This window comes from Trematomus bernacchii, unplaced genomic scaffold (assembly GCF_902827165.1).
Source record: "Trematomus bernacchii unplaced genomic scaffold, fTreBer1.1, whole genome shotgun sequence".
Taxonomy (NCBI): Eukaryota; Metazoa; Chordata; class Actinopteri; order Perciformes; family Nototheniidae; genus Trematomus; species Trematomus bernacchii.
In genome coordinates this window covers 4,041,639-4,068,423 of record NW_022987821.1, presented here as the reverse complement: position 1 = coordinate 4,068,423, position 26,785 = coordinate 4,041,639, and the positions used below count along the sequence as shown (strand labels likewise).

General features: G+C 47.1%; 3 protein-coding genes across 5 annotated transcripts in view; all 3 read right to left on the bottom strand.

Moving 5' to 3' along the window:
• The window catches only part of LOC117499160 (amyloid beta A4 precursor protein-binding family B member 1-interacting protein-like), a 611,089-nt gene that overhangs the window by 99,970 nt on the left and 484,334 nt on the right, over positions 1-26,785 (bottom strand). The gene's annotated exons all lie outside the window — the stretch shown is intronic.
• Positions 785-23,251, bottom strand: LOC117499116 (A disintegrin and metalloproteinase with thrombospondin motifs 5). 2 transcript variants are annotated; one of them, XR_004557657.1, is made up of 9 exons: positions 21,930-23,251; positions 15,487-15,619; positions 15,140-15,307; positions 14,035-14,318; positions 12,864-13,047; positions 12,607-12,782; positions 12,347-12,522; positions 10,494-12,121; positions 785-1,163 (listed from the first exon to the last, which is right to left on the bottom strand). XR_004557657.1 is itself a non-coding variant. In XM_034151435.1 (8 exons), exons 1-8 carry the CDS (start codon positions 22,959-22,961, stop codon positions 11,458-11,460), a joined length of 2,817 nt encoding a protein of 938 aa, XP_034007326.1. In that variant the 5' UTR covers positions 22,962-23,251; the 3' UTR covers positions 9,229-11,457. The 2 variants fall into 2 exon arrangements, 1 of the variants encoding a protein (XP_034007326.1); XM_034151435.1 differs by lacking the exon at positions 785-1,163 and having other exon boundaries at positions 9,229-12,121.
• On the bottom strand, positions 1,170-6,951 carry adamts1 (ADAM metallopeptidase with thrombospondin type 1 motif, 1). Its single transcript, XM_034151434.1, has 8 exons — positions 5,961-6,951; positions 4,909-5,249; positions 4,686-4,818; positions 3,966-4,423; positions 3,652-3,838; positions 3,313-3,491; positions 2,681-2,856; positions 1,170-2,566 (listed from the first exon to the last, which is right to left on the bottom strand). The coding sequence occupies exons 1-8, from the start codon at positions 6,583-6,585 to the stop codon at positions 1,825-1,827; spliced, it is 2,841 nt and encodes a 946-aa protein (XP_034007325.1). The 5' UTR covers positions 6,586-6,951; the 3' UTR covers positions 1,170-1,824.

The window sequence follows — 26,785 nt, the reverse complement described above, 5'->3', positions numbered from 1 at the left end:
CACATTATGCCATTATGCTGATTACAGACATGGCCAATCTTCTTCTTAACCATCCATAATTGCAGGATAATGATTTCCTTTGTGCTGCATTGGGAGCCGAGGAGGCGGGGAGCGTCTTCCTCGGGGCCAAACAGGAAGTGCCACACATGCAGGCTTCAGATTTAAGTGATGGGGTTGAGGTACTTTGGATCAGAAAGTTAGGGGCAGGAAATTCAACCTAGAGGAGTATAAAGAAGACAAAGCAGTGGGAAATACAATTATTTTGTGAATATAATAGTGTTTTTGAGAAATTGAGTATCAAAATCATAATCTTTTCCTATTCACATTTTTTTTTCTTGATTTGTTTTTAGTATATGTTGTTCTCAAAGTTTGCCATCATTATTGTATTCAATGTATTGCTTGTATATTGATCTTTGATTTTTTTTTTAATGGCGGAAGTTCCAAATTAGCCATCCAATAATTTTTCCTGCAATGTTTATCATTTGTTTATCTTTTATGTTAGTGTATTTTTTAATTGTGCAAAACGAAAACATAATCGATGAAATAGTGCCATCTAGTGGACGAAACCTGAATTACAAAATGCATTCTCATTTAATGTAAGTGCATCATTATCATTTAAAAGCTATTCACACTACTTTCACTTTGAGGGAACACATTTACGTTTTTAAACTCTTAAAGAAGAAGAATTGGCAGAGTTCCCATTAAAACAGCTCCACTGTTAAAATACAATAACTGAGTGCAAATCAGTTCACCTTGCAACAACAAACAGACACAAGACATGCGCTTCACAAGTCAATGTGATACTTTTATTCATGAACCTAGGACCATATATATATATATATATTTATATAACACTGTATAAATACTCTATATATTCTACTCCCTTCTGTGATCTCAATAACAAATACAAAATAATATTAAAAAAGCCACATGATTATATTTAACAGGCTGTACAAAAATAAATAATGTTTGGATATTCTGTACAAAAGGAAAAAACTCGGTAGAAAAAAGAAACCGGGTGCCTTCGCAGAAGGCAGGAGAGACTTACTTATGAAGTAGTAGCAGGAGACAAGTCCCTCTTTAGGTCTCCACACACACACACACACACACACACTCACACACACACACACACACACACACACACACACACACACACACACACACTCACACACACTCACACTCACACACACTCACACACTCACACACACGCTCACACTCACACTCACACTCCTCTTTGGTCTTTGAAGAGTTCCCTCATTGAAGGGTTAGATATGGCTAAAGCACAGAGTACAGAGTACTGAGGCCTTTAGAGACGACGGGGTGTTACAATGTGCCGCTGGCAAAACAAAGATGAAGTGCTACAGGTTTGTGATAAATAAACTAAACACTGACTATTTTTTTCCATACCTGATGGGATGTATAGTAGAATATGAGCTATTTCTCTTTCATGTGATCTTTATATACTCTGCATTTACCTCCCCCACCCCCAAACCCCTTATGTGTCAGTCCAGCCCAGCTTGGACAAACATCATATATATACACATGCATACAAAAACACAAAAGACACTTTCTCCCACTCGCTCACACACAAGCATGACATTGGCACGGTAAGCAGCAAGGAAGTGTCTTCCTCCTGAGGGAGGCTAAACGTGCTGCACTGAGCCAGTGATGCTGCAGAGGCTCTGTGGCCCCACAATGGATTCAGGGGGAAATAAGTCGCAGTCATTGAGGACCCATTGTGGGACTCTGGATGCTAACATTCAGTAGCCTCTTTAGCTTGTCCGTGGGAAGAAGAGGAGGCAGAGTGTTTTTCTGCAGCAGTCTTCAGCAGGCGCTCTGATTGCACAGTTCCAGCAGGGGTCTCGGCCGCTCTTTGGGGTCACAGCTGTCGTGTGTCAGTGTGCGCCCCTCGGGGCCGATGCAGCGCAGTTGGCGTTTGCGGAAACCCCGCCCGCAGGTCTTTGAACACACCGACCACTCCCCGAGGAGCCAGGAGGGGCAGGGCTGGGCAGAGCAGGAGCGCGAAGCCAGGGGGCGCAGCTCCTCGGGGCAGTCTCTGGAGGGCCGGCCCTGGGGGTCCGCACACACCACCTCCCTCTGCTGCACGCCTCCGCCACACGTCTGGGAGCAGGGACCCCACTCCCTGAGGGTCCACTCGGCTCCACCCACCTCCCTGATGGCGTTGATGGAGTGCCGGCGGCCTCCGTTGCCGTTGGAGATGGAGGCAGCGTTGTTGGGTCTTGGTGCAAAGTAGCTGTATTTGACCCGGGGCCTGGGGGCCTCCCCGACAGACAGCACCTGGATGGTGAGGGGCTCTGGGAGCGGGGAGAAGCTCCGGAGGCGCTCCAGGGAGGCGGAAGAGCCGCTGTAGCGCAGCAGCGCCCCCTGCAGGGCGATGTCCGTCTCCATGGTCATCAGCTTGTAGTCTCCATTCAGCAGGTAGGTGCCGTCCTGCCGGCGCACCGCCAGGTAGCTGTTGTCGTTACGACCGTTGCCGGGGGCGCGCTGCTTCACGTCCAGGTGGGTGGCGCCGGCAGGAATGGTGACAACATCCTGGTACCCAGGCCTGAAACAGAGAGCGGCAGAGGTCAGACTGAGGCACAACAAATTGATGTTTACAGAGACGGAAGTATCCAATATTTATACTTTATATAGACATTTGTGTGTGAGATATATTTACCTGGCACGCTCCAGAGAGCCGGACACTTTCTTGCAGGTCGATCCGTCTCCTCCACACACTCCACACTTATCGAAGCGCCGGTTGGAGCCGATGACACGATCACACCCGGCCTTCACACACTGGCCTTGGACACACACCGAGGTGGAGTCTGGGCTGCAGGGGGTCCCGTCAGCCACCTGGGGGCAGCAGAGAGACAGAGGTTAGAGTCAGGGAGAGTCAGGGGATTACTCTATCAGATTACTAGTAAACAAATATATATTTGGGGATTACTAGCACGATTACTAACAAAAAAACAAAAAAATAGTATATTGTGTTTGTTGTAAAGGGATCAGATTTTTAATTTATTTTTTAACCCTGCCAACTGCGTGGAGCTACATATGAGTCATAAACAAGTAAAAGTCTTTGCCTGGGGGCTGAGGGAAATTACAACAGCTGATTCTTCAGATTGCAGGTCTGCACAGGTAAGAGTTATGAGATCAAGTACTCAGATCCTTTTCTTAAGTAAAGGTACAAAAACTATGATCTTGAAATACTACATTACAAGTAAAAGTCCTACAAAATGTTACTTAAGTAGAGGAACATAATTATTATAGGAAACATTGAGTTTATCAGTGTAATCCAACCCCTCTCACCTTAGATTTGAGGACAAAGAAGTATCCGGTGCCCTTGGCTCTGCACACCAGCTTGCAGCGGTCTTTGGGTGAGACTCCGGCATATTTGGGCACCCACTCGACTCCCTCGCCTGAACCCAGCGACACCTGGGCCGACATGTCGTTGTGCGCCAAGCACTGCTCCTCGCGGAAAGACAGGCCTGAGAAAGAAAACAGAGCGGGGGTCAGATTTACTGCTGGTTGAGCATGCTAACTTTCACACCAACGTGCAAGAAACATCAAAACATCCCTTCTTCCTGAGAAACACTGAGCAGTTTGGTTCAAGAACATCTCTTAAATCGTATAGAAAGTATGTCTCACCGTTGCTATCGGGGCAGGTTTCTGTGTTGCAGGAGCGGTACTGGATCCTCTTCCCCTCGCAGTACTTGCCCCCGTTTTTGGGCAAAGGGTTGTCGCAGGAGCGGAAGGAATACTGCACCCCCCCGCCGCAGGTTCGAGAGCAGTCACCCCACGGACCCCACAACCCCCATCCGCCATTGACAGGAGTCTGAAAGCACCAGAGACACGAGCATTACAAATCTGATTCAGTACTTCCGGACGCTAATACTTATGGTGGCTAATAATTATGAGGCTAACACTTCTAAAGGCTAACACTTCTGGAGGCTAGTTCCTACCTGGTGTTTGGCAGCTTGGCTCTTGGTGAGACACTGCCCGGCCAGGCAGAAGCTGTCATGGCCGCAGGAAGTCCCATCAGCCCAGGGGAAGTTCTTGGTCTGGCACACCAGCAGACCATTGGACGTGGTGACGGTGCACCACAGGGCCGCACAGGTGGTGCTCAGGTCGGGGCAGTGCTGGGAGTCGTCCCCAAAGGTCAGCCGGCACTGGTGGTCCGCGTCGTACACCGTCCCCGGCAGAGGCTGGGGGAGGGGCTGCGGTTTGACCGGCCTGTCCAGCAGACACTGACCGTGGCCGTTGTCCAGGAAGGTGGTGACCATGAGGGCGGAGCAGGGGGACCACGGCTGCTGCTGGTCCAGGTTGGACAGGGTGGAGGCCATCATGTGGGAGCCCCAGTGGACACCGTTGACCCCGGAGCACATCTGGGCGTCATCATGAGGCATGTTGAAGACGTGGCCTGCAGGACAGAGAGGAAATTATTTAAACAGCCTATTATGCTTTTTGGGGTTTTCACTTTCCTGTAGTGTGTTGTAGGTTTGTGTGCATGTAAATCATCTGCAAAGGCTACAATCAAAAGAAAAAAAGGGCCATTTGCTCCTTTTTTAACAACTTATTTCCTCATACTGTGTTTATGGCTGCACCATAGCATGTTTCTTGTATGTGTTGGCAATAAATCTGATTCTGATTTTGATAGCATTCCTAACTCTACTTCTACTTACCAAGTTCATGCGCCACAGTAAATGCAGCTTGAAGGCCATCATCCTCCACGATAGAGCAGCTTCTGTCAGGGTCACACACTGTGCCGACATCTGCCATGCCCAGAGTGTCACAGGAGTGGGCGCCACACAGATCCTAAACATGCAAACAGAGAGCAAAGTTAATGTCTGAATTCTCCTTTATCTCCTCGGTTTCTGTCTCTGCTCCACTCCTCCACTGACTCACCGTCCTGGTGAAGAGCACGGCGGTGTCGTAGTGCTCGGGGTGGCGGTCACTGGGCGGGTTGTGCTGCCGCTGCCACTGGCAGAAGTTGCGGAGGGTCATGGCGGCGTTGGAGGACACCTGGGGGCCTCGCTCCTCCTCGTACACCACCAGCAGCTTCACCACCGCCAGGCTGATGGAGTTGTGGATGCTGGGGTGGCGGTAGAGGCGGGAGGCCACGGCCATGATGGTCAGCAGGTAGGGCTTCAGGCCGGCGCCGTGGAACTCAGCCATGGACTGGTCAGCCACCAGCATGATCTCCAGGTAGCGAGGTGTGGAGACAAAGCGCCTGCTCCTGTGGTGAGCTGAGGGGAGGAGAGAAAGAGGTCAAACCAGGTGCAAAGGTCATGTGAGCAGCTATCATATTACACTCCTGATTTGACTGCACTTTTTATGTTTCAGCTCTACAAAGGGTTTTATTCAGAGGGATGACTCAGCGTCACACCACCTCCGGAGGCTCCTCCTCCGCAGGGTTCACATTCCTAAAATGACCTTCTCTGGTGGAAAACTAATCGAAGGGGAGGAAAATCCTTTCTGGAGGGGGGTGAAATGTCTGCCGGTGCGAGTTGTACCAGGAGGCGAGTTTACACGTCTCAGCACCGCCGGGCTCTGGCTGGCTCCAACCCCGCTGCTCCCCTCCCCTTCCTCCGTCACGCCTCCTCCTCTTTCCCCTTGGAGAGGCTCGACCCCCCCCCCCCCCCCCCTCTCTCTTCCCTCCCCTCCCTTCCTCAGTTCTGGTAGTGCGTAGACGGCGCTGTCAAAAAAGGTAGCTGGGTCCATTGGGCATGCTGTGCAGCCTGGCACAACTCCAGCTGACAGCAGTTTGAGTACTCATAAAAGTGAGGATTCTTTTTTGTGTAAAGCTTTAGATACGTTGACATTTCGACATAAATAAATAAATATAATACAAATAAAACTCGCTTTCTGTTTTTTTGGCCACTTTTATAAGGTTGTTGCTTGGATAATGTGAGCTTTCTGAAATGCGTAAAAGCGCGTAAAGTGTTCCTGCAGCTCACCTGTCTGCTCTGCGTTAGCTGCTCCGTGCTTGGCTTCTTCCTCCAGATTTGTTGGCACCCTCGCCTCGTCCTCGTTGACCCCGCACTTTGAGCTCCCCTCCTCAGCCAGAGCTGCCCGACCTCTGCGGCGGATCGTGTGGACATCCTCCTCGGTGCCCGTGAAGTCATTAGAGTTTTGGGGCTGGATGAAATACTCTTCCCCCTGAAAGTAGAATCCGCCCCTGAGCCCGTGGCACAGGTTGAGCGCCGCGGCGGAGTGATCCTCTCCGTTCACCGTGCCGGAGAAGAAGCAGCCCGGCTCGGCTCCGCTCTTTGGTTCCTGTGTGGGTTCGGACTCAGGAGTCCCCACAATGTGGAAGACAAACCCCGGCGCCAAGAAGGTCTGGTCAGGCTCTAGCTGCAACACCAGCTCTTTGCCAAATACGTCCAACCTGTACTCCCTCATCTCCGCCTCCTTCTCCTGCTCCTCCGCGGAAAGAGTCCGCCACGACTCGGTTTCGCTCTCCGACCGGGCCGTTGGGTCTAGCCGGACCGGGACCACGGTGCTCTCCTCCCAGGCGCTGTGCACCCCGCTGACGCACAGAGCGACGAATAAACCAATGGAAACGTGTAAAAAACTCATCATAAAGCTGTGAAATCCAACAAGTGTAAAGACAAGTTGAGAGTAAAGTCTCTACGAGGAAGCAAATAAATCCTTTAAAAGGTTTTCCACTATCAGCTACAAAAGCAAAGTCTTTGAACTTCCACAAAACTGTCTCCAAAATTACGCACACTCGTATAGACTAAAAAGGGATCAAATCCAGTGAAAAACTCATTCAAATGTATGTGCAAGGCGGACTTGTTGCAGAAAAAAGTCCTTTTATTAAGTACAAATAAAAGCTGGATGTCGGCAGTAAATCCAACAGGTCTGTTTCTCTCAGCAGATGTTTCAGTTTCCAGCTCTGTGTGTGAGTTCAGGGCAGGTTCTTCCTCTGCTGGCCCGTTTACTCTGTTCTCTGCTGTTGCCTTTCAGTCAGATCAGAGCAGGTCCCTCCTTATATCCCCCTGCCTCAGGACCACCCCTTTCTTAAGGGCTCTTTGATCTAAGACTGGCCAAATCCCGTGCGCACCAGCGACCTGGCGTGTTGCCATATAATCAATCATTGTGGAGGACAGAGAGCTTTGGGCAGAGACATGTTTTCTCCTTCTGACTGTCACAAGATGTACATGTACAGTCATCACCCGGGAATAATATGACTTAAACATATGAATTATATTTTAACTGATTATTCATTTATGATATGATAACCTCAAACTGTGCCACTGCTCTACTTTCTAAACTGAGTAAACATAACTCAGGTCGACAGGCAGCAGTGGAGGATGTGTTGTAGTGCAACAGGAGAGGGAGATGGCAGCAGATCCAGAGGTAACCAAGTCTCCAGGAGTCGTACTCACCTTCCTTCATGCCAAGCCGGCTGTGGTGCTCCGTGGCCGGGCTGCGAGGCTCTGCTGCCCGGGGAGAGGGAGCAGAGAGGGGCCGCTGAGGTCTTAAGGTGGAGCGGCTCTCCATTCAGGCTGCTTCTCTACTCAAACCAAGGGGAGAGGAGCCCCTGTCCTCCGGCTTCTCCCCCCACCCGTCCGGACTGCTGCTTCTCTCCAACAGAGAGGACGAGTTTGCAGGAGTATCATAAAAAATACCTGGCAAAGCAGAAAACCCCAATTGAAGACACCCCAAACAAATGATTCACAGCAGATAAAACATTAAGGGAAAGTCCTTTTAAAGAATCATATAGACATCTCTACAACATTCTGATTAAATAAAGTAAAATCTATAACCAAATCATGTGAAAATATCCAAATAAGGTCACTTAAGTGTTGTGTAATTTTTAAACAGTCCATGACAGCTTTTTGGCACCATTTGAGGGTCAGTGCGTAACTTTTTGACGTCACTTGATCACTCTGTGGGGACACATTATGGAAGTCCACCTTAAGAGCAACAGGTCATAAAAAGTGACTCATTGTAATTCCGCAATTCCCCAGAAGATGGTAGGCATGCCCTGTGGAAATTCCCAACACAGCTGCAGATCTTTTCCATCACTGGATGGGGCAATATCACATATGACCGCTAGGTGGCGCCACTGCATCACATGTATGAGCTTGTTGCTTTTAAATGAGTTTTAAAAAGACTACATGTGTTTTGTTCTTGCTGGGATGGAGTTATATTGTTGTGCTGCTTTAACATAAAGACATTATTGACTTGTATAACTTTTCCTGTGCAGGGTAATAGAATCTCCTCTAGCTGCACCTCATGTGCATTTGACCTGTAAAATACCTGAGTGCAGGTGAGGTCAGGCCATGTTTAACGTTGTGCAGAAGTCTAGCATTTACATGTTTAATCACGTTTTATTTCGTTTGTAAAGGTGCACAGAGTGGTGCCTCTGCTGGAGGATTCTGAACCAGGGTCCGAACTGGAGGTAAAAGGAATATACGTAACTGACAGCTATTGTTATTCTTTACAGAGTGATGGCCACAGCCACACAGGGTCAAACAATTACACTGCACCTCACCTGCAGTAGTTCACCTTCAGTTCGGCTGCAGTCAAATGTGCAAATTATTAACACCACACATTTCATTTAGATGGTAAACTCTATATTTGCTTCTAATCTGACATGATTTAAATACTACGAACAGCCAATAGGGACAATCCACCTGCTTCCATGTCAAAGGGGAGATTTGGGTTTAAACTGTCCTTTTTCAGAACCAGAACCAGGTTCATTACCAGGTAGGTTTTAAACACATACGAGGAATTTGACTATGTGTTGTGGTGCATTCATAAACATACATACAAATAAAACAAACTTTTTTGTATTCTGTTCATCTTAATTGCCCCTTGGTTTCAACTTGGTTGGGCCAAGCCACTATATAGGTTCCATGATTTGTCATTGTATTGTGTTCTATAGGCTTTTGTGCATGTAAATGGTCTGGCTTTTTCCAATCCATATAATAAGGCTGTTCTAATATAATCATCCCCACCCCAACACTCCTCTTTCATCACGTGTGTTTAGATAGCGACTGATTTTGCAACACATGCAAGGAAAATAAAATACAAATATGTGACCAAATGAACAACACAGACACAAAGGTATTTAAATATATAGATTTTATATACATATATTCATGTGGATGACTAGAAAAGAAACACTATATTCTCACAAAGGAATGATTCTGCAGTCATATGCCTAAGTTAAATAGTAATTTGATACAAAATTACTATAATAAATAAAACTCATCTCGTTGTTTTCTTTTATTCACACGTAGCAGTTGTACAAACAATAAATTACAAGTTCAGTGCTGTGTTTCTGTCGTTCAGCGAGAGGGGTTTCCCCACTGCAAGGGTCAGAGTAGAGTGTGTGTGAGAAATTGATCTGATGGATTGTTCCAATGTGTTTGTATGTATACATTTCTGTGTATATATGGTTGAATACTTAGAGATATATGTAAGATCTACTCATTGTATAAAATGTCTATATTGTGTAAATAAATCTGAATTGTGTGTGAGTGGTATTTTGAATAGGATTATGTATTATCTATAAAAAAAAGGTTTTCTCCTGAACAGGTGCCAGATGGGTGAGGTTATTACACTATATATACTGTTCAAAAAACACTTGATGTGTTAATTAAAATATGTTTGTAGCCATATTTGTTTTATTTGGACAGATCAAGGCTAGTCGTCTCCCTAGCTTCACGTCTGTAGGCTAAGCTATGCTAACAGTTTCCTTGTTGTAGCTTAATATTCAGAGGAGAGGCATGTGTGGTATCAATATTCTTGTCTATTTCTTGGCAAGAAAATGAATAGGCGTGTTTCCAGATATGTCAAACTATTTCTTATAATCAACAGCAACATGACTTTCCCAAATCAGTGTCCCCTTGTCGGCACTGGGACTATTTCTTTAGCATTTTTGACAGTGAGCTCTGTGGATTGTCTGAAGTATTTGAAGAATTGTATCTTCAAAATCAGTGGCACGATCTGAATTGTTGTAACATGGCGAACACCACCCATCAGGACACAGTTTAAAACATTTTCAAATACATGATGTAAAACAGAGAATGAGTGTTGAATTGCAAAAAAGGACACTGCGTTAGCATCTCCCTTGCTGTCGTTGCGAGTATCCAGGGCACACATTGTCATATAAGCATTGCTTCCTAAACAGATAAACAGACAAACAAACAGATATTGACCTCCAAAATAAAACCTGAGGGTCGTTAAGCTCCCAGCACCGGCATATTGACTGATGCCGACAGAACAGAGAGTGAAGACGCTTCAAAACGCACATGTTCACGGTACATACTGCATGTGCATAAACACAGGCCTGGGTACATGAGACACACACACACACACAAACACACACTTAGAGCTGCAACAGTCGACAGAAACATAATCGCCAACTATTTTGATAAGGATGACGCAAACCATGGCAGAAAATACAGTTTTCAACCTCTCAAATAATTGGCAGATTAATTGATAATGAAAACAATTGTTTGTTGAAGCTCTACTACACACACACACTTAATTACCCTAAGCCTGTGAGTCATTTTAAACCTCCATAAATGTTGAGGAGTGTCATGGTTACTTTGCCCCTTTGTCAACCTAACTGTTGTAAAGTTTGTCCTCTGAAGGCCACCATACGCTGCACAGGTGACTTGTGTCTTTAGGAAAAGCTTTCTTACAGAGTTTTCTTTTAAACGCTGCAAGATGAGAAAAATATTTTAGGGTAGGACGTAATTCACCATTCATTCTTGGACACGAGAAACCAGTGTTCCCTTCTTGTGCTGCCTCTCGCTTTTCAGCTGGACAGATCGTTCAAATAAAGACGCAGAACGCTTATAGTCGGGGCATCGGGTAGCCCTTATCCAGGACCATCATTAGTCTCCTGTTACTGGGACATTCCTGTCACTGAGTGGCTCATAAATAATCTTTTACGGGAAGAATATTGGTAGTCGATCAGAAGATGGAGAGTGATCTTTTCAACATTCAACCTGTAACACATTTGACAAGCGTTTCAGTTACTAGAGCAATTTGCGACGCAGTACACCCACCGCGGGACATTCGGCAGAAATGACGGCAAGCTAATAACGATATCTTTCAATCCAATCCCCATTGTTCTCACGGACAAATGGAAGCGACTTCCGAATCCCCACAGTGATCAGAACACATGGAATACCATACAAAAACACGACATGCCATTACAGGGCAACACACACTGAGCCTCCAGGGTCTGGAGGCCGAAGTAAAGACAATCCGTTTCTGTCCATGTGGAAACGACATGCAATTTGAGTCTGTCCGGGAGGTCTCTACTGCATAGCTACTGCGATTCCAGGACATTCCTCCAGCGTTTAGTCAGGTACATCCAGAGTCTCTGTGGAGCCGCTCAACATTCACAGTCCTGTTTAAGGAGTCCGACACCAAGAACTCCAGACCTTTAAACGTCCTACCAATTGTTCCCCCTCTCCTGCCGCCTCAGCATTTCTTCACCAGACAGTGTTTGAAGGCGGAGGGTCGGACCCCCAACGTGCAGCCCTTGGAGAGCTTCCCCTCCTGGCTCTTACACTGCACAGTCCGGCTCTGCCAGCCAGTGTCACAAGTCCTAGAGCAGCTCATCCAGGACCCCGTCACCCAGTGGGGCCCTGGGAGGGGGGTAGAGGGGCCTGGAGCCGTTGGGACCAGGACTTTGGGAGTGGAGGAAGACGTAGTGGTGCTTCTGGTGGTAGTGGTGCTTCTGGTGGTGGTGGTGGTGGTGGTGCTCTGTGTAGCGGTGGACTTGGGGCTGGGTTGCTGTGGAGCAGTCCTCCGTGGCATGAAGAAGCTGTAGCGAACATCCAGCGGCTTCTTAGCGTCCGTCGCTAGGATCTGCACCACTAGAGATTCCTGAAGGGCCCCGGGCCCCATGCTGTGGAGCCACTCGTCCCTCTGGCTCCAGCCACTGTAGTTGAGCACAGAACCGTTGAGGGGGATGATGGTCTCGGAGGTGGAGATCATGAACTTGCCGTTGAGGAGGTACTCGTTGCTGGGCCGGCGCAGGGCCAGGTAGGCGGTGTAGCGCGTCTGGTCCTTCGCCTTGTGCTGACGGACCTTAATGTGGGTGCAGCCTGCCGGGATCTTCACCACGTCCGTGTAGCCCTTACTGATTGGCAAGAGAGAGAGAGTAAAGAAGAGGGTCAGATCAGCATAAAAGCAAAAATGTTCCACTGATTTAGGTTATGAAAAAAGCATAGAACATAGCATCTCTTGTTAGCAAATCTAGTTAGCACTCCTTTAGCAACACATCAAAGCAAAACTGCCCTTAGCAATTGTGTGTAATTCTGATAAATGTAATGCACAGTTAAAGTTCTCTGTCTCTTTGTCTCACCTTTTCTTGGTGAAGTTGCCCACCACACGTATACATCCCGTGCTGTCGCCCCCACATATCCCACACTTATCGAACTGCAGCTTGGAGCCGATGATGCCGTCGCAGCCCGTCCGCACACACTTCCCTTTCACACACACCGAGCTGCTGTAGGGACGACACTCGGTCCCGTCTACCACCTGGAGACAAACAGGAAGATTATTTCCCATTTATTTCCCCTTAAATACATACACTGTACCTCTTACTTCTTTGCTTCAGCTCACCCTCTGAGAGAACACCACATAGTATCCTGTTCCTTTGGCCCTGCAGGTCAGCTTACACACGTCTTTGGGCAGGACTCCGGCGTACTTCGGCACCCACTCAACAAACGTCTTCACCCCCTTAGGATCCGTCTGGGGACCGTTGCGCACATCACATTGCTCCTGCCGGAAGTTCTTATCTGGAGAAATGAAAAGAGGATTGTGAGTACGACCAATAAGCTGTAATAATCACCCATGCATTCCCAGGCTGCGACACTCACTGGCTGGCGGACATGGCGTCACGTTGCAGGACCGGTAGATGGCTCTCTTCCCCGTGCAGTAGCGCCCGTTGTTGCGCGGCGGCGGGTTGTTGCACAGGCGCTGGGCGAACTTCACCCCGCTTCCGCACGTCCTGGTGCACCCACCCCAAGGACCCCAGGAGCTCCAGCTGCCGTGGTTGGACGCCTTGGAAAGAAGCGGGAAGATAAATGAGGAAGTGGGCGGAGGAGAGATCACACCGTAACGAGAGAGGAGTGATGAAGGACACTAGCATGACAACTCACATGCTTCCCCTCGAGGAACATCCTGAATGAAATGTACTTATTTTTATGTTTTTCCAGCCAGCGCTGCATGAGTCATGATCATGGATAAGTAGCCTTAAACATTTTACGAGACAAAGCTGATTTTATAATCCTGTAGTTCTGCAGAGCTTTTCCATTTAGTTTTTTCAGTGTATAGCACTTCTTTCCACAGTAAAAGCCACTTCATCTGCAAAGAAATATTCTGTTTATAGAGGTTAAAAGGAGTCATATGCAGGGGCTTAACGTTGCACAGTGGTCGTCATACATGGCAGTGAGAATGAAGCGAGTCAAGACTTGGGTCGCATCCACACACACACACGACTGCCAAGAATCAAGTCAAACCCGCCAAATGTCATGTGACAAATATACACAAAGAAAATATTCTTCCACATTTTTTTCCACACACACACACACACACACACACACACACACACACACACACACACACACACACCACACACACACACACACACACACACACACACACACACACACACACACACACACCACACACACACACACACACACACACACACACACACACACACACACACACACACACACACACACACACACACACACACACACACACACACACACACACACACACACACACACACACACACACAGGCGACATCCTGCCAAGAACGGATTCGCTCCCCTAACTTATTAAATTCAATTGAATTTGGTTAAAGCAAGGCCAAGAAAACAAATAGCACAGATCAGCAGTGGCATAAATAAAGCAGCAGACCACACACTGAACAACCCGACATTTTTCTCATCGAGTGTCTTTCTTTCTCCTTTACAGTGTGTTGTTGAGTGCCTCAAATATACGTTTTTGAACTGTAAAAAGTAATATTTTTGTCCTTACCGAGTAGTGTCTCTTGCGGGTCTTGTCCACACACTTCCCCTGCAGGCAGATGCGCCCCTTCCCGCAGGGCGTCCCCTCCACAGCCGGCAGCTTCTTGGTCAAACACACCATCTGTCCGTGGCGGATCACGGCGCACCACAGGCGGGAGCACACGTCCATCCCCGGGCACACCGTGTACTCCGGCCCGAAGGCCAGGCGGCACTGGCGGACGGCGTCGTAGCTCTGGCCCGGGAGCTCCTCGGGGCCCAGGAGGGGGGAGCGGGGGGAGTCCAGGAGACACTCGGCTGTAGCAGGAAGAAGAGGGAGAGCATATATAAAACTAGTGACACAGAAGTGTAACAAAACGATCAGTAACGCATTTTTATCGTAGTTTAATGAAGAGTGTGTCGTGTGAAATATTAGCTAGCAAGCTAGTTAGCTAACATGGACTAATCACCTGTAGCTGAATAATAAGTTGTGTATGTGTGCTGAATATCATCAGTCAGTGTGCTTAGCAGGTTAATTGCAAGTGGACCTTTTGATATATTATGTTTAATGCAAGTTTAGGAAGGTTTCATAACTTATTAGACCGAGCTGAGAGTATGCAGTATGATTCTGTTCAAAAACGAAGCAAAATAAATGTATTATAAACTATTGTATGCCTGGAAGTCCCTATTGTGTCCAAGTGTGCAACATCTGCAAAATGCATACTAACTGGCGTATGGAAGTCTTTTTAAGAACTGAATGACATATCTCTCAATAAAAATGCTGGAGCAGCATACGTCAGTTGCTACATGAATAACGCCCGAAGCGATGGACTTACGTTATGTCAGCGTTCGATGCTTTATGGCAGTAATGAATGACACTTCTGGAATCTTTGCCAAAGATCTGTCATTGCACTGCAGCTACACTCTTTAAGAAGTTAACAGGATTGTAAATAACGCTCTGTTAGCAGGAGATTACAGCTCGGTTTGGTAAATAGCTCTCCCTGATAGGTAATGTGTGAGAAAAGCTATCACACGTCAAATTCACATGGTTGCAATTTGTAAACGGAGCGTGGGAAAGTGAGGAAAGATCTCACGGTTTTGCTCTGTTTGTATTATTCTGCATTTTCTCCCACACTTACCGTTGCCATCGTCAAAGAAGTCTGTGATGGTGGCCGAGGTGCAGCGGCTCCAGGGCTTGGAGGCGTCGATGGAGGTGAGGATGGAGGACATGAGCCGCTTGTCGCTGTTCACCCCGAACTTCTCCTCGCAGAACTTGGAGTCATCGTGGGACAAACCGAGCAGGTGACCTGGGGAGAAACGGACGAGTTGATGGAAACGAGTTTGCACATGAGAACACACTCGGGGATCAGGTGTCTGAGATAAGACAATCCTCCCAGGGTTATTAATCAGCTGCAGAGAGATGCTGACAGATGTGCAGGCGGTGGCTTGTTCACACCTCTGTTTGTGTGGTGGTATCCATGCCTACCTATCTCATGCGCGACAGTGAACGCAGCGTGCAGCCCGTCGTCCTCGATGACGGCGCAGCTCCTCTCCGGGGAGCAGATGGTGCCGACGTCCGCCATGCCCAGCGTGTCGCAGGAGTGGTGGCCACAGAGGTCCTGGACAGAGGAAATACCGTGAGTATACATCCTTCTTTGATTTCGTGAATAACTAGGTACGATTTAACTTTATAAAGAACATTATAGTTTACCGAATGTCATTCTAACAAAAGCAGCAAAAGACAGTGTCTATTCTTGTCTTTCAAATACATGGCCATCTGGCTATCCGAAAAGAAACCCTGGATACTACAACTCCCATAATGCAATGCGATCTCCATAACTACACTTTGTAAAGCATGAAATAAATCCAAGCTGAGGTGTCAGTTGATACATTTGTTTTTACAGCCCGAGTATAATCTCTCTTCCTTCCTGCCTTCCTTCCTTCCTTCCTTCCTCTCTTCCTCCCGCATCTCCCTGTCTGCCTCCCATGGTTCACAGGCTGACACACTATTGATCTTTGTTTCCTTCCCACACAGTTCCATGCAGATGACGCCCCGGGGTGCTCTGCTTGTCCCGGCCGAGTGCACAGATCAATCAGTTGACCCCACTCACACCGTGGTGTTTTCTGATGGAGAAAACCAGAGTTTGTCCACAGCTGACGTTAAAGTGACTTTCTGTGGATTGATATGACCTTAGCAACGGTCTGTTAACGAGAATTAACAACCTCTGGAATGTCCAAATTGACCAATCAGAATCGAGTATTCAACTAAGCCGTGTAAAAAAAAAAAGGACAATAAAGCCTTTGAATCTTTGCAACAAACAAAGCAGCGGAACATGCATTTAGGGTGCAGACACAAACATATACGTCTGTGTACACACACACACACACACACACACACACACACACACACACACACACACACACACACACACACACACACACACACACACACACACACACACACACACACACACACACACACACACACACACACACACACACACACACACACACACACACACACACACACACACACACACACACACACACACACACGTCCCGTGGGGAGGATGAATCGTCACGTTAAGTGGTGCTGACAGGCCTACTGGGTCGTGTGTGAGAGTCTCTCTGGGGAGGGTGTTTACTCGTTGCCCGCGGGTTGCTTTGGAACAAACTGCCTTGTGTTCTGCGCTCTCACACACACACACGGCTGACTGGGTGGGAACGCCTTACACACACATGCACACAAATATAGTAAATAAATGGTATAAACTTGAACATATAGAACACAAAACTGCAAACTAGATGGAGGGGGGAGTCCAGATTGTTGCATGCATGGACGTTTTTCTTTCCCGTGTGCAGAACAAATGTTAAGGGAAGTTTGATTTGAATCAGCTATATATTCGGTTTCTCTCTCCCTGTTTCCCACACTCTTTCACCCCCCTCTGTTTAATTTACTTTTCATTCCCACCCTCTCCCAGTCTCTACCCGAAGTACAGCAGCTGTTTTTGTTTCGATCTCCTGATGAACACAGGGCTTTTAGTGTAAACAAAGAAAGACAAACAGGACTGTTTAATTGGAAATTAAATGGAGAAACAGACCTGACATGACCCTGAAACTCACGTCTCTATCTAGGAAAAGCTTGCAAGCATCTGGGGGAATGCATAGGGAAATAAGTTGGGAGGATGGAGGGATGCCGGATATTACAGAAAAGAACTGAGAGAACAAGGAGTTAGAGAAATATTGGCTGAAATAACAGGAGAACAGGTGGCATGCTGGTTGTGAAGGTCAGGAGGCGATCAGAGCTGTGTGTGTGTGTGTGTCTGTGTGTAACGAGACCACTTAAAATCTAAGCCAAGGCTTGTGTTAAACAAACAGCCTGCCAGACTCACACACACACACACACACTGAAGTCCCTCAGAGTGAGTGTTGCTCACACTGTGATCAAAAACTCCCTGCAGGCTGATTTCAACAAACCTGCTAATCAAAAAGAAAAGACTGGTCAACAGTTATTGACATTGTACGTCTGAAACTGGGCTCTGTTTCAAAAGAGGTGCTGGCAGTATGAAAAAAGACCCAGGAGAGCCACATCATACAAATCTGAACCTGAAAATGCCCAGAATATCTTTCTTAATTTATTTGATAATTGTGGCGCAGTGTTCCCTGATCATCATGGTCTTAAGTTTCCTTTGAGGACTTCATAAATCAGCCTTGTGTTGGCCTGATGTCACATGCGTCTTGTTGTGAAATGAAAAGATATGGCTAAAAAAGCTGTTCTTTACTCCTTACTTACTCCTGATAATGAGGTCCATACGTTGTCAAAATATTTGACTTTCATACCGCGCATAACAAGAAATGATCAATTATGTTGTTTCACATTTTTTTATTATTTGAATATTTCTTTCTTATTATTTAACTTTTTTTTTGTATTTTGGGATGGGGGTTATACATTTGTGTAATGTCTTCTGCTGGAAAAATGAAAAAGCCAATACAAATAAGAAGTCAGTGATGCATCTCAGTGTGAAGAGAGTGTGTTTTTTATCTGAACTCTCCGGCGGAGTGTGTCGAGGCTTTGGGATCCAAGCGCTGTCTGCGGGTTGTCAACATCTCCCAGACGAAGTTTAGCACGTGTGAAATATCAGGAACAGTTAAAACAAACAGAGGGACGGGGGCGAGCGCTGGGAAATGTACACTTTATTAAACACATGAAGGAAGAGGAGGAGGGGACACCAAATGATAGACATGTGCACATTGCCACATTCACTGTAAGAGGCTAAATGACAAGTGTTTAACACACATGTGGAGGAAATGGAGTGTGTATATATGTACATACTGTGTCTACATCAGTGTGTACGTTACATCAATAGTCATTAACGGCCCTCTTCTGCAGACTGTTATCACCTTCTGAAGGAATGATATTTAAAAGAAGTGTTATTGTTTGGGCTCATATGTTGCATAAACAGGTGTACAATGAAGGGTTTTTATCATTTTTTACATTATTAATACGTACATGTGGACACTCCTGGTAGTTTGTACGTGGATGGCGGCTTTAATGTGGCCCTAACTCAACCCGGGTTAAAAAAAGGTGAGCACTTCAATAACACGGGCATCACAAGTACCTGCAAGCAATGTCTGTCCAAATATTTGAGCTATTGCTGCAAGAAGCGTATAAAAAAAGCAGCATGAATGAACACATGTGCCAAGTTGGAGTACTTTGACTGAAGTACAGTAGCAGAGTTTTGAGGAACTTTACATGAGTATTTTCATCTTACTTCTTCCACCATACAGTTTGTATGTCAGTCTCTCTCTGCGGCCCTCTGACAGTGGGGCTTTGTGCACTGCCCAGCGAACACAGCCATGCATAACGTTTAATGTTCTCGTACACACAGACACACACTCGGTTCCCCCTCAATGTACCCGTTGTTTCGTGGCGGTGCTGGTATGTGTGGGACAGAGTGACACCGCCACACGGGTCAACTCACTGAGGGTACGGGGTGTTGGGGTAATTGGACCTGACCACAAAGAGACAAGTTCCCTCCGAGCCTCCCCCCTCTTATCTGGGAACAATGGACCGGTCTGACTTCACAGTCACAAAGTCTTCAATGAGCTCCAGTTCCAGCCCAACGGACGACAATAATCTGCTTCACAGTCGCTCCAAATACACCGCGGAACAATATAAGGGATATACGCTACTATTTAGCACCTGTGTTAGTCAATACAATGGAATATTATATTTTTGTCATGGCCAAACAGTGGTACTAAAACATATGGTCAGTCCAAGACCTAATTTGGCCCCAAAAATACGGTTTCCATTGACTGAGATCAGCGGGTGATTGTTTAACAGTAAATTCCTATGAAAGCCATCAATACATTTGGAACGGAGCCCTGCCTCAAACGCTGCATCCTTATGTCATTCAGTATAATAGAATATTAGGCCATTTACTGTTACACATATGAACTGAAGCTATAGCACCTCCATGTTTCCATTGGGGTTGGGCAACCCAAGTTATTTCCCTGAGAAAGTCCTGAGAAAATAGTTAACACATTGCAATGCCAAACTTCCTTTCTTTCTTTCTCAATCCAAAATGCAGCGTGCAAGGTATGAGCCAAATAAACGTATTTCCTGACTGGAATCCTGTCAACGGAAACTCTAAGGGCTCCAATATGTTTGTATATCGACGGATTGTGCGCAGATCTTGACGTATTGGGGGCTACTCCAGCTAAAATTGAGCAATTTAAGCCGAAACACTGACTCCTTTAAAGGTCAAAGCGAGGCGTTGGCTGCTTTCTTTGCCTTTTTAAAGGTCGCGACCCTAAAGTCAAGACATGCATGAGCCTCACTGCACATTTGTCTGCAGAGAGGCTTGTTTGTCCTGCAGCGGTGCAACAGATAGGGATCAGGAACATGCCTGGAAATGTTCCTCAAGAGGTCTGCGCTGCGCTACAGGGGCCAAATAGAGGATTATACGCTCTGCATGCGACAGAGTGGGGATCACCTGCTCCTCGTGCTGACAGTTAACATCTGCAGCACAACCCTCCCTGCTCATCAGTGAAGGTGAGATGTGGTAGACAGGTTTATAAACAATGTAAGGGCTGCGACAGGTGAGAGAGAAAGCACTCACTGATATACACATGGAAACTCTTTCTGTTTTCACTTGAAATGGAGAGTGGAGGTTTTTAGGGTAAGCATGAGTATTTTAACAGTATTAAAGCCCTCGTAAATTAAAAGCATAATCCACAGTATACCCATTGTCATGTTTCATTCGTTTCCAGGCCAGTTTGACTCTCTGCTTCCTGTTCAGAGGCTGCCTCAGGAGTATCTGGATGTTCTGTTTCCATGCCCGTCTGACCCTGTCCACACTGCCAAACCCAACCACCGGAGGATCTTTCCATCTTTTGCCTGGACTCCTTCAATCGTGCCTATGCAGGTGTAGCGGCAGCAGGGTTAGTGAGGAGCCACCACGTTGGTTGGCACGCAGGAAGTGCCACTTTGCCAGCAAACCTCAGGCATGCAGCTGCCTAGCCAATGCATGATGGCGCCAACATGGAGTCTACGCCAGGAGATCCGAGGTTACACCACAACAAGACGTTGCATGGGCCCAACACACCGCAACTCAAGGAGAGCTATCTGGAACTGCAAGCTAACCGTCGTGAAGCCACACCCGGAGAGGAGAGGTGAAAAATGCATGTAGATCTGCTGCTGCCCTGCGGCTTTCCACCAGGCAGGGAAAAGAGGAGGAGAAAGGGACGGTGAAAGACGGGATAAATGAGTGTGGTCTCGGTTAACGCAGAGCTTCTCACAGGGTGGATGTGTTTGTTTTTCGGACAGCTCCCAGCCCCAGCTGACAGACGCTGGAAAAGTAACAGGGGAAAAATGTGCAGACTGGAGTGATGAGAGACAGAGAGAGGAGTAGAGGGAGGGAAGACTACCCAATTAAGTGCAGCAGTTTCAAGGGGAGTTTGAGGGATATTTCTGCAATACATCCAGCAGCTGATTTCCAACCTCCTAGAAGAATTTACGTGCACAGCTTTACGGGAGCGCGCCTCAGATCACACAGACTTTTAGACCGTCAGGGGACTGGGAGGGGGAGCCTGGAGGCATGAAGAGCCTGCCTAGAAAAACACCAGGCGCAGGAAATACAGTTTTTATGGACTTTTTACAGACGCTGCGCTGCTTTACGCACAAGAGATTCAGCAAAAAAGAAAAGAAGGAGGGGGGAAACGGAAGGACTAAGAAAACATACAAAGCAGAGACATGTGGGGAGCAGGTTCCTCACTTCTGATTGACTTGGATGCAAATTGGTAAATGATTCACAGTTGGCTATACAATAACCACTAAATGAGACATTTACATGTGGGAAATACTGTGTCATTGCTGCTATAAAAAAGGTGACGTGTGTCAGTTGTTTTCCTTACTATAAGCTGTGTGCAATAAGCCCCCCCCAAAGCCCCAGCTTAGCTTCAGCAGCCAGCATGTGCACCATCAAAAATAAAAACAAAGTGGCGTCACCCCCTCCGCAGCCTTGGCATCACACCGGGGTGCTAGCCGCCTCTCCGCCGCTGAGTGAGGCGGGAGACAGGCAGTGGGGTCAAGTAACTGAGTAGATTTGAACTCAAGTAGGCTACTGTACTTATTGTACATCCACTCCAATACAATTCAGAGTTAAGTATTGTACCTCCACTACATTTATTGCATACCTTTATTTAGATTTCAGATTTGGAGTGACAACAATTAAATCAGATTACAAATATTATTTTGATGCTAATACTTTTACTTAAGTATAATTTTTGATTGCAGGACTTTTACTTGTAACGGAGTATTTCTACACTATTCAAATATTGTACTTAAGTAAAGATGTGAGTAGCCTACTTCTCCCACCTCTGGAGACATTCGCACAGGTGTGGGTGAGGAAAGGGAAATTTGTTTACCTGCCTGGTGAAGAGGATGGCGGCGTCGTAGTGGTCCTTGTGGTCGTCGTCTCGCGGGTTCTGCTGGTTCTGCCACCTGCAGAAACTCTTCAGGGTCGCTGCAGCGTTCTTTGTCACCTCGAGCCCCTTCTCCTTGTCGCTGAGCACGCGCACCTTCACCACGGACAGCCGGATGGGGTTCTCGATGCTCGCGTGCCCGTACAGCTTGGATGCGATGGAGGCCAGAGTGAGCAGGTAGTGGTTCAGGTCCGTCCCGTATTTTCGGGTCATGGTGTCGTCGGCCACCAGCAGCAGCTCCACGTGCCTGGCGCGAGACACCGACCTCTTGCTCCGCGCGCCATGGTCATCTGTGCTTTCCTGCGCTTTCCTCTCTCTCCCCTTCTTCACCCCTCTGTCCCGGCGTCTCTTCGTCGCATCCCGGCGTCCTCTCCCCCTGTCGCGTGTCCCGCAGCTCTCGCGCCCCTCACGCATGGCCTCGAAGCTGAAACTCTCGCGCGTGAAAACGTGGAGTGCGCTCTCCGCGTCCTTGTCCTGCAGCGCGCGTGCGTCGTGCTCGTGTCCTCGAGCCCTGACGATTGGCGTGATGGTGTAGCGCGCGTGGTCCACAGCGAAGAAGCCCTCGAGCCCCCCGCCGCAGAGGTTGAAGACGGCCAGGGACTCCGCGTTGGAGTCCACCGTCCCACGGTACGCGCACTCCCGTTGCAGAGGAGCGTCCCCCATCAGAGAAAGCACAGACTGAGGGCCGAAGTGATGCGAGAGCACCGACTCGTCCCGCTCCATGTCCAGCTGGAAGCGGCTCCCGTCCAGGTACAGTAGGTAGCCCACCTTCCCTCCCCCGTGGTAAATCCGGTCAATGGTCCGCACCACCCCGTCGGTCCTCCGGGCAGGTGTGAGGAGAGACCCGTTCGCAGGTGGAAGATAGAAACCCTGGAAAGTAGAGAGACCCGCTCCTAGCTCCAACTCCACGACGCACAGCAACAGTAGCCGAAAGCAGAGCATGCCCTCGGCCAGAGCACCAAGGATCCGCACCATTGTTCATTCCAACCCGAAACACATCTATGTATCCACTAACAACAGCCCGGACCGTCCGAAGAGACAACTTTGAGTATTTGTTCCTCCACAAAAAAACGCATCCTCACGGTGTCCAAATCCCCAAGTGAAAACACTCACAGTAGTAACCGAGGCGAGCAAACAAAACCATTGAGGAACAAAAAAACAAACAACGAAAGAGAGCAGCAGAGAGGAACTGTATGCAGGCTGCAGCGCACTGAGCTGAACTTGGAGAACAAAACACAAAGTTTGCTCTTAATAGGACCCGGAGAGAAAAGTCCTGCCCCCTTTGCGCTCAATCACCCCTCCTCCACCCCCCTCTTCTCTCTCCCTCCCTCGCTCCCTCTCTTCCTCAAATCAAGTCAAGTGCTGGAGGAGAGAGACCTGAACAATGCTGTCACTGGAGTGTTTCCCATTGCCTTAGCACAGGAAACAGGGAGACTATTAAGACTCAGCATGTCCATCAAAATCCTCATGAATCATCTCAAGAGGCGGTGAAACAGATTGTATTCAGCAAAAAATAAAATAAAATGCAACATTCCCAAATAGCCCCATGATGGTACAAAACCATTTATCCCAACCATTAAACACCAGCCTGTTATTTTTACACTTTTACCACTTTGACTTCTTTAATAATTGAAGTCCAAGGGGAGTTGACTGGGTGGTTTTCGAGGCGTAATAATTCATGGTTGTTCCCGAATAAGAGTACTAGGAGTTCAACGTCCCTCTATAGGACATTTAATGGCATGCTGCACTTAGGTATAACACAGAAAAAGTGTGTTTGTGCTTGTACGTGTTGATTTGTTGTGTGTTTAGGTAATTGGTGCCAATGGGATGTCATGCTCAAAAACAAACACACTCTCCGCCAACTACAGAGCTTTTCTTAAACGCCTTCAAAGCTCCAAGACACTGCTCATTTGCTGAGTCACCCAACAGCTATTACCTCCGCACGCCACAGAGGGGGGGGGTTTCAGTGTGTGTGCATGCCAGGAGGGCCCGGGGAGGCCTCTGGTTGTGGATACACATGACACGAGCCCATGTCGGATCTCCCAAAGCATTGTGGGTAGCAAAGGCTCGGTGGATGCAGCCAGGGGAGTGGGTGTGAAAATGACGCGTGGGCAAGCGGCACAAGCGTCAGGAAAAGCGGGACATGTTGTGCTGCCATGGTAAGTCCCTCTGACATCACAACGTGGTACGATCCAACCGAATCAAAACAAAAACAAGGAAGGTGGGGGTGCGATTGGATGTTAGGGGGCGATGAAAATCTCTGCTACGGCCCTGCAGCTCAGTATTGAACACCCTGATGCAGTATCGAGCGTCCAAATTGACTGTTATGCAACGCACCTCCCACCCCCCACAACCCGTCTCTGTTTCTCTCTGTCCTCACATCTCGCCTCCCCTTCTCTTCTCTTCCCCCCCTGCTGCTTCTCCTTTACACCAAACTGTCAAGTGTATTACCTGCAGTAAAAAGACGCCTATAAATACGGAGCAGTGTGTGAGAGAGGATGTTTGATCAGGACAGAGGGATGTGAGGACGGGTAGTTTATCCCGAAAAAATGTACACATAAAACACACTGCAGCTGCAAAACAGTGGCACTGATCCTGAGCAGAAATTAGGCAACTTTCCACAGCATCTTTCACTAACACTACACACACACACACGCTTTGGCTCATAATGTCCTCCGCTCCCTCCCTCTTCCTCTCTCCTCTTTTGAATCTGACACTCTCAGCCCATTGGATCTTTTTTAATCCCTGTCATCTGAAAGCGAGATGTATGCCAAAGCAACCATATGGACATAAACCGCCCCCCCCACACGCACGCACACAATCACACAGTAACCCGGATCACACGTGCAAAGCAGGCTGCATTGACCAAAACAAGTTGTGTGTGTGAACCCGCGTGACGAGCCACGTGTGTGTGTGTGGGATCCGCCCCCTTCCTACGGTGGCTGGCAGGGGAGGGAATCCAATATGGTTAATTGACAGGCCGAGGCCTTACATAACTGCGTGCTTCTATTAAGTGTGTGTGTGTGTGTGTGTGATGCAGCCTCTACACACACTCCTCTCTTGCTCCATCCCTTCACCAGTAATTCCCATCAGGAGGAGAACGCTCCAGATGAACGGAGCGGCAATCACAGCGCTTGTTCTGGTGATGGTTGAATGGCTGATGAAGTGTGTGTGTGTGTTCTCTCCCTTTTCCCCTTCATCTCACCAGGTGTGTTCCTAGCATCTGTTATCATGACGCAGAGGGAAAAAGCAACATCTCCCAGGTGACAGCTAGCCTCCACTACAGGTATACACACACCTGCACACACACTTTTGTACACAAGAAATAAACAGTCAACACCAACGCTTGTATCCACAATATATATATATGTTCATTACAAAAAGACAATAATTGTACACATACAAAAGAAAGTAAAATAAAAGGCACATGTATACACCTGTAAACAGAGAATTCTAACTAGTCTTTGAAAAGAAAACAGATGAAATAAGTCTCAGAGGTGGAAAGGCAGTGCAAAGGTAAAAAAAAGAAAAGAAATGTCACTTAGCCTTCTGGATTTAGATTTGAAACAAGTTTTCTAAGTGAATAGTACATTCAGCTCTAAACAGTAAGGTGAAAGTCTAGTTAATGATGTATGAAAGGTAATGCAATTATTATTTTACGCAATGTCTATTCCTGCGATTTGATAACACAACTCTACAAAACAGACTTGATTTTTCAACATTCACATAATGCATTTTCTTCTAAAAAAAACATACCTACTCTGCATAGCGCTAATTTCTTCATGTCCTCTACAGGGCAGCTATTTAAAAATAAGTGCGATATGTTTGGGCTTAGAATTAAAAATGTAAAACAGATTGGTTTGTCTACACATCAGCAGCAATATTTCAATATTGTGTAAATAAATGCAGATTTTGTCACATGATTGCATGTTGATAAATAGTAAATAGTTTTTTGGTACAGTGCAGAGATATTGTAATAATGCCTTTTATTCAGCAGTAACTGCAATTTAGACTTGCGCATTTGAGACAGCCGTTAACAAAACAAAACAAAAGTTAAAACAACTCTACCTTAAGAATAAAGATAATATGAAAAGGTTACTGCACATTTCAATCATTTTGTCAACAAGTTGATTCATGGCAGTTGTATCTGGGTGTAAGGCATGTTATGAACCATTTAAACTAGGAAATGGCGAACAATGATCCGGACAAATCACTGTGTGAATGCCTGACTCATAGAGCCATCGTAGGTGAGCAGTACCCGAGCAGAACAACACATGTTAAGCATGCAGTGATCTCTCATAGAGAGTAAAGTGGGAGGCCAACTCACTCAGAAATGCCAGCAGGAATAGAGAACATGAATCAGCCTCCTGGGCCTCGGATGGGAGCAGTGATTAAATGGTTTACGAGTGATTCAAAAGAAGAGCTCGAGATTGTAAGCAGATAAGGTTGAGGAGTGTTGTGTTTTATGATTTTGGTTGCTGGTTTCAAGGTGCTAAGGGTAAAGCAAGCTGAGTGCATTCAGGTGGCGTTTGCATAGTTTGCATTAAAGGGGCCCTTTTATGATTATTCTCAGGTTCATATCAGTATGTAGTGTCTCTCCTGTGACATGTCTTCATGCTTTAATGTTCAAAAAGCTCTTTATTTTCCTCATACTGCCTGTGCTGCAGCACCTCTTTTCACCCTCTGTCTGAAACCAGAGCCCAGTTTGCTCTGATTGGTTAGCTGTCCAGCTCTGTTGTGATTGGTCAACCGCTTAGCGATGTCCCACCCCTTAGCTTATTACGTACAATGTGTTGGAC

Excerpts from the sequence above, each read along its gene's own strand:
- adamts1 (XM_034151434.1), bottom strand. The coding sequence starts at position 6,585 with ATGATGAGTTTTTTACACGTTTCCATTGGTTTATTCGTCGCTCTGTGC. Across the intron at positions 5,250-5,960 it reads AGCTAACGCAGAGCAGACAG|CTCACCACAGGAGCAGGCGC; the intron begins GTGAGCTGCAGG and ends TCCTCCCCTCAG. Across the intron at positions 2,567-2,680 it reads GGCTCTCTGGAGCGTGCCAG|GCCTGGGTACCAGGATGTTG; the intron begins GTAAATATATCT and ends TCTCTGTTTCAG.
- LOC117499116 (XM_034151435.1), bottom strand. The coding sequence starts at position 22,961 with ATGGTGCGGATCCTTGGTGCTCTGGCCGAGGGCATGCTCTGCTTTCGG. Across the intron at positions 15,308-15,486 it reads CACTGTCGCGCATGAGATAG|GTCACCTGCTCGGTTTGTCC; the intron begins GTAGGCATGGAT and ends GTTTCTCCCCAG. Across the intron at positions 12,122-12,346 it reads GGCAACTTCACCAAGAAAAG|TAAGGGCTACACGGACGTGG; the intron begins GTGAGACAAAGA and ends CTTGCCAATCAG.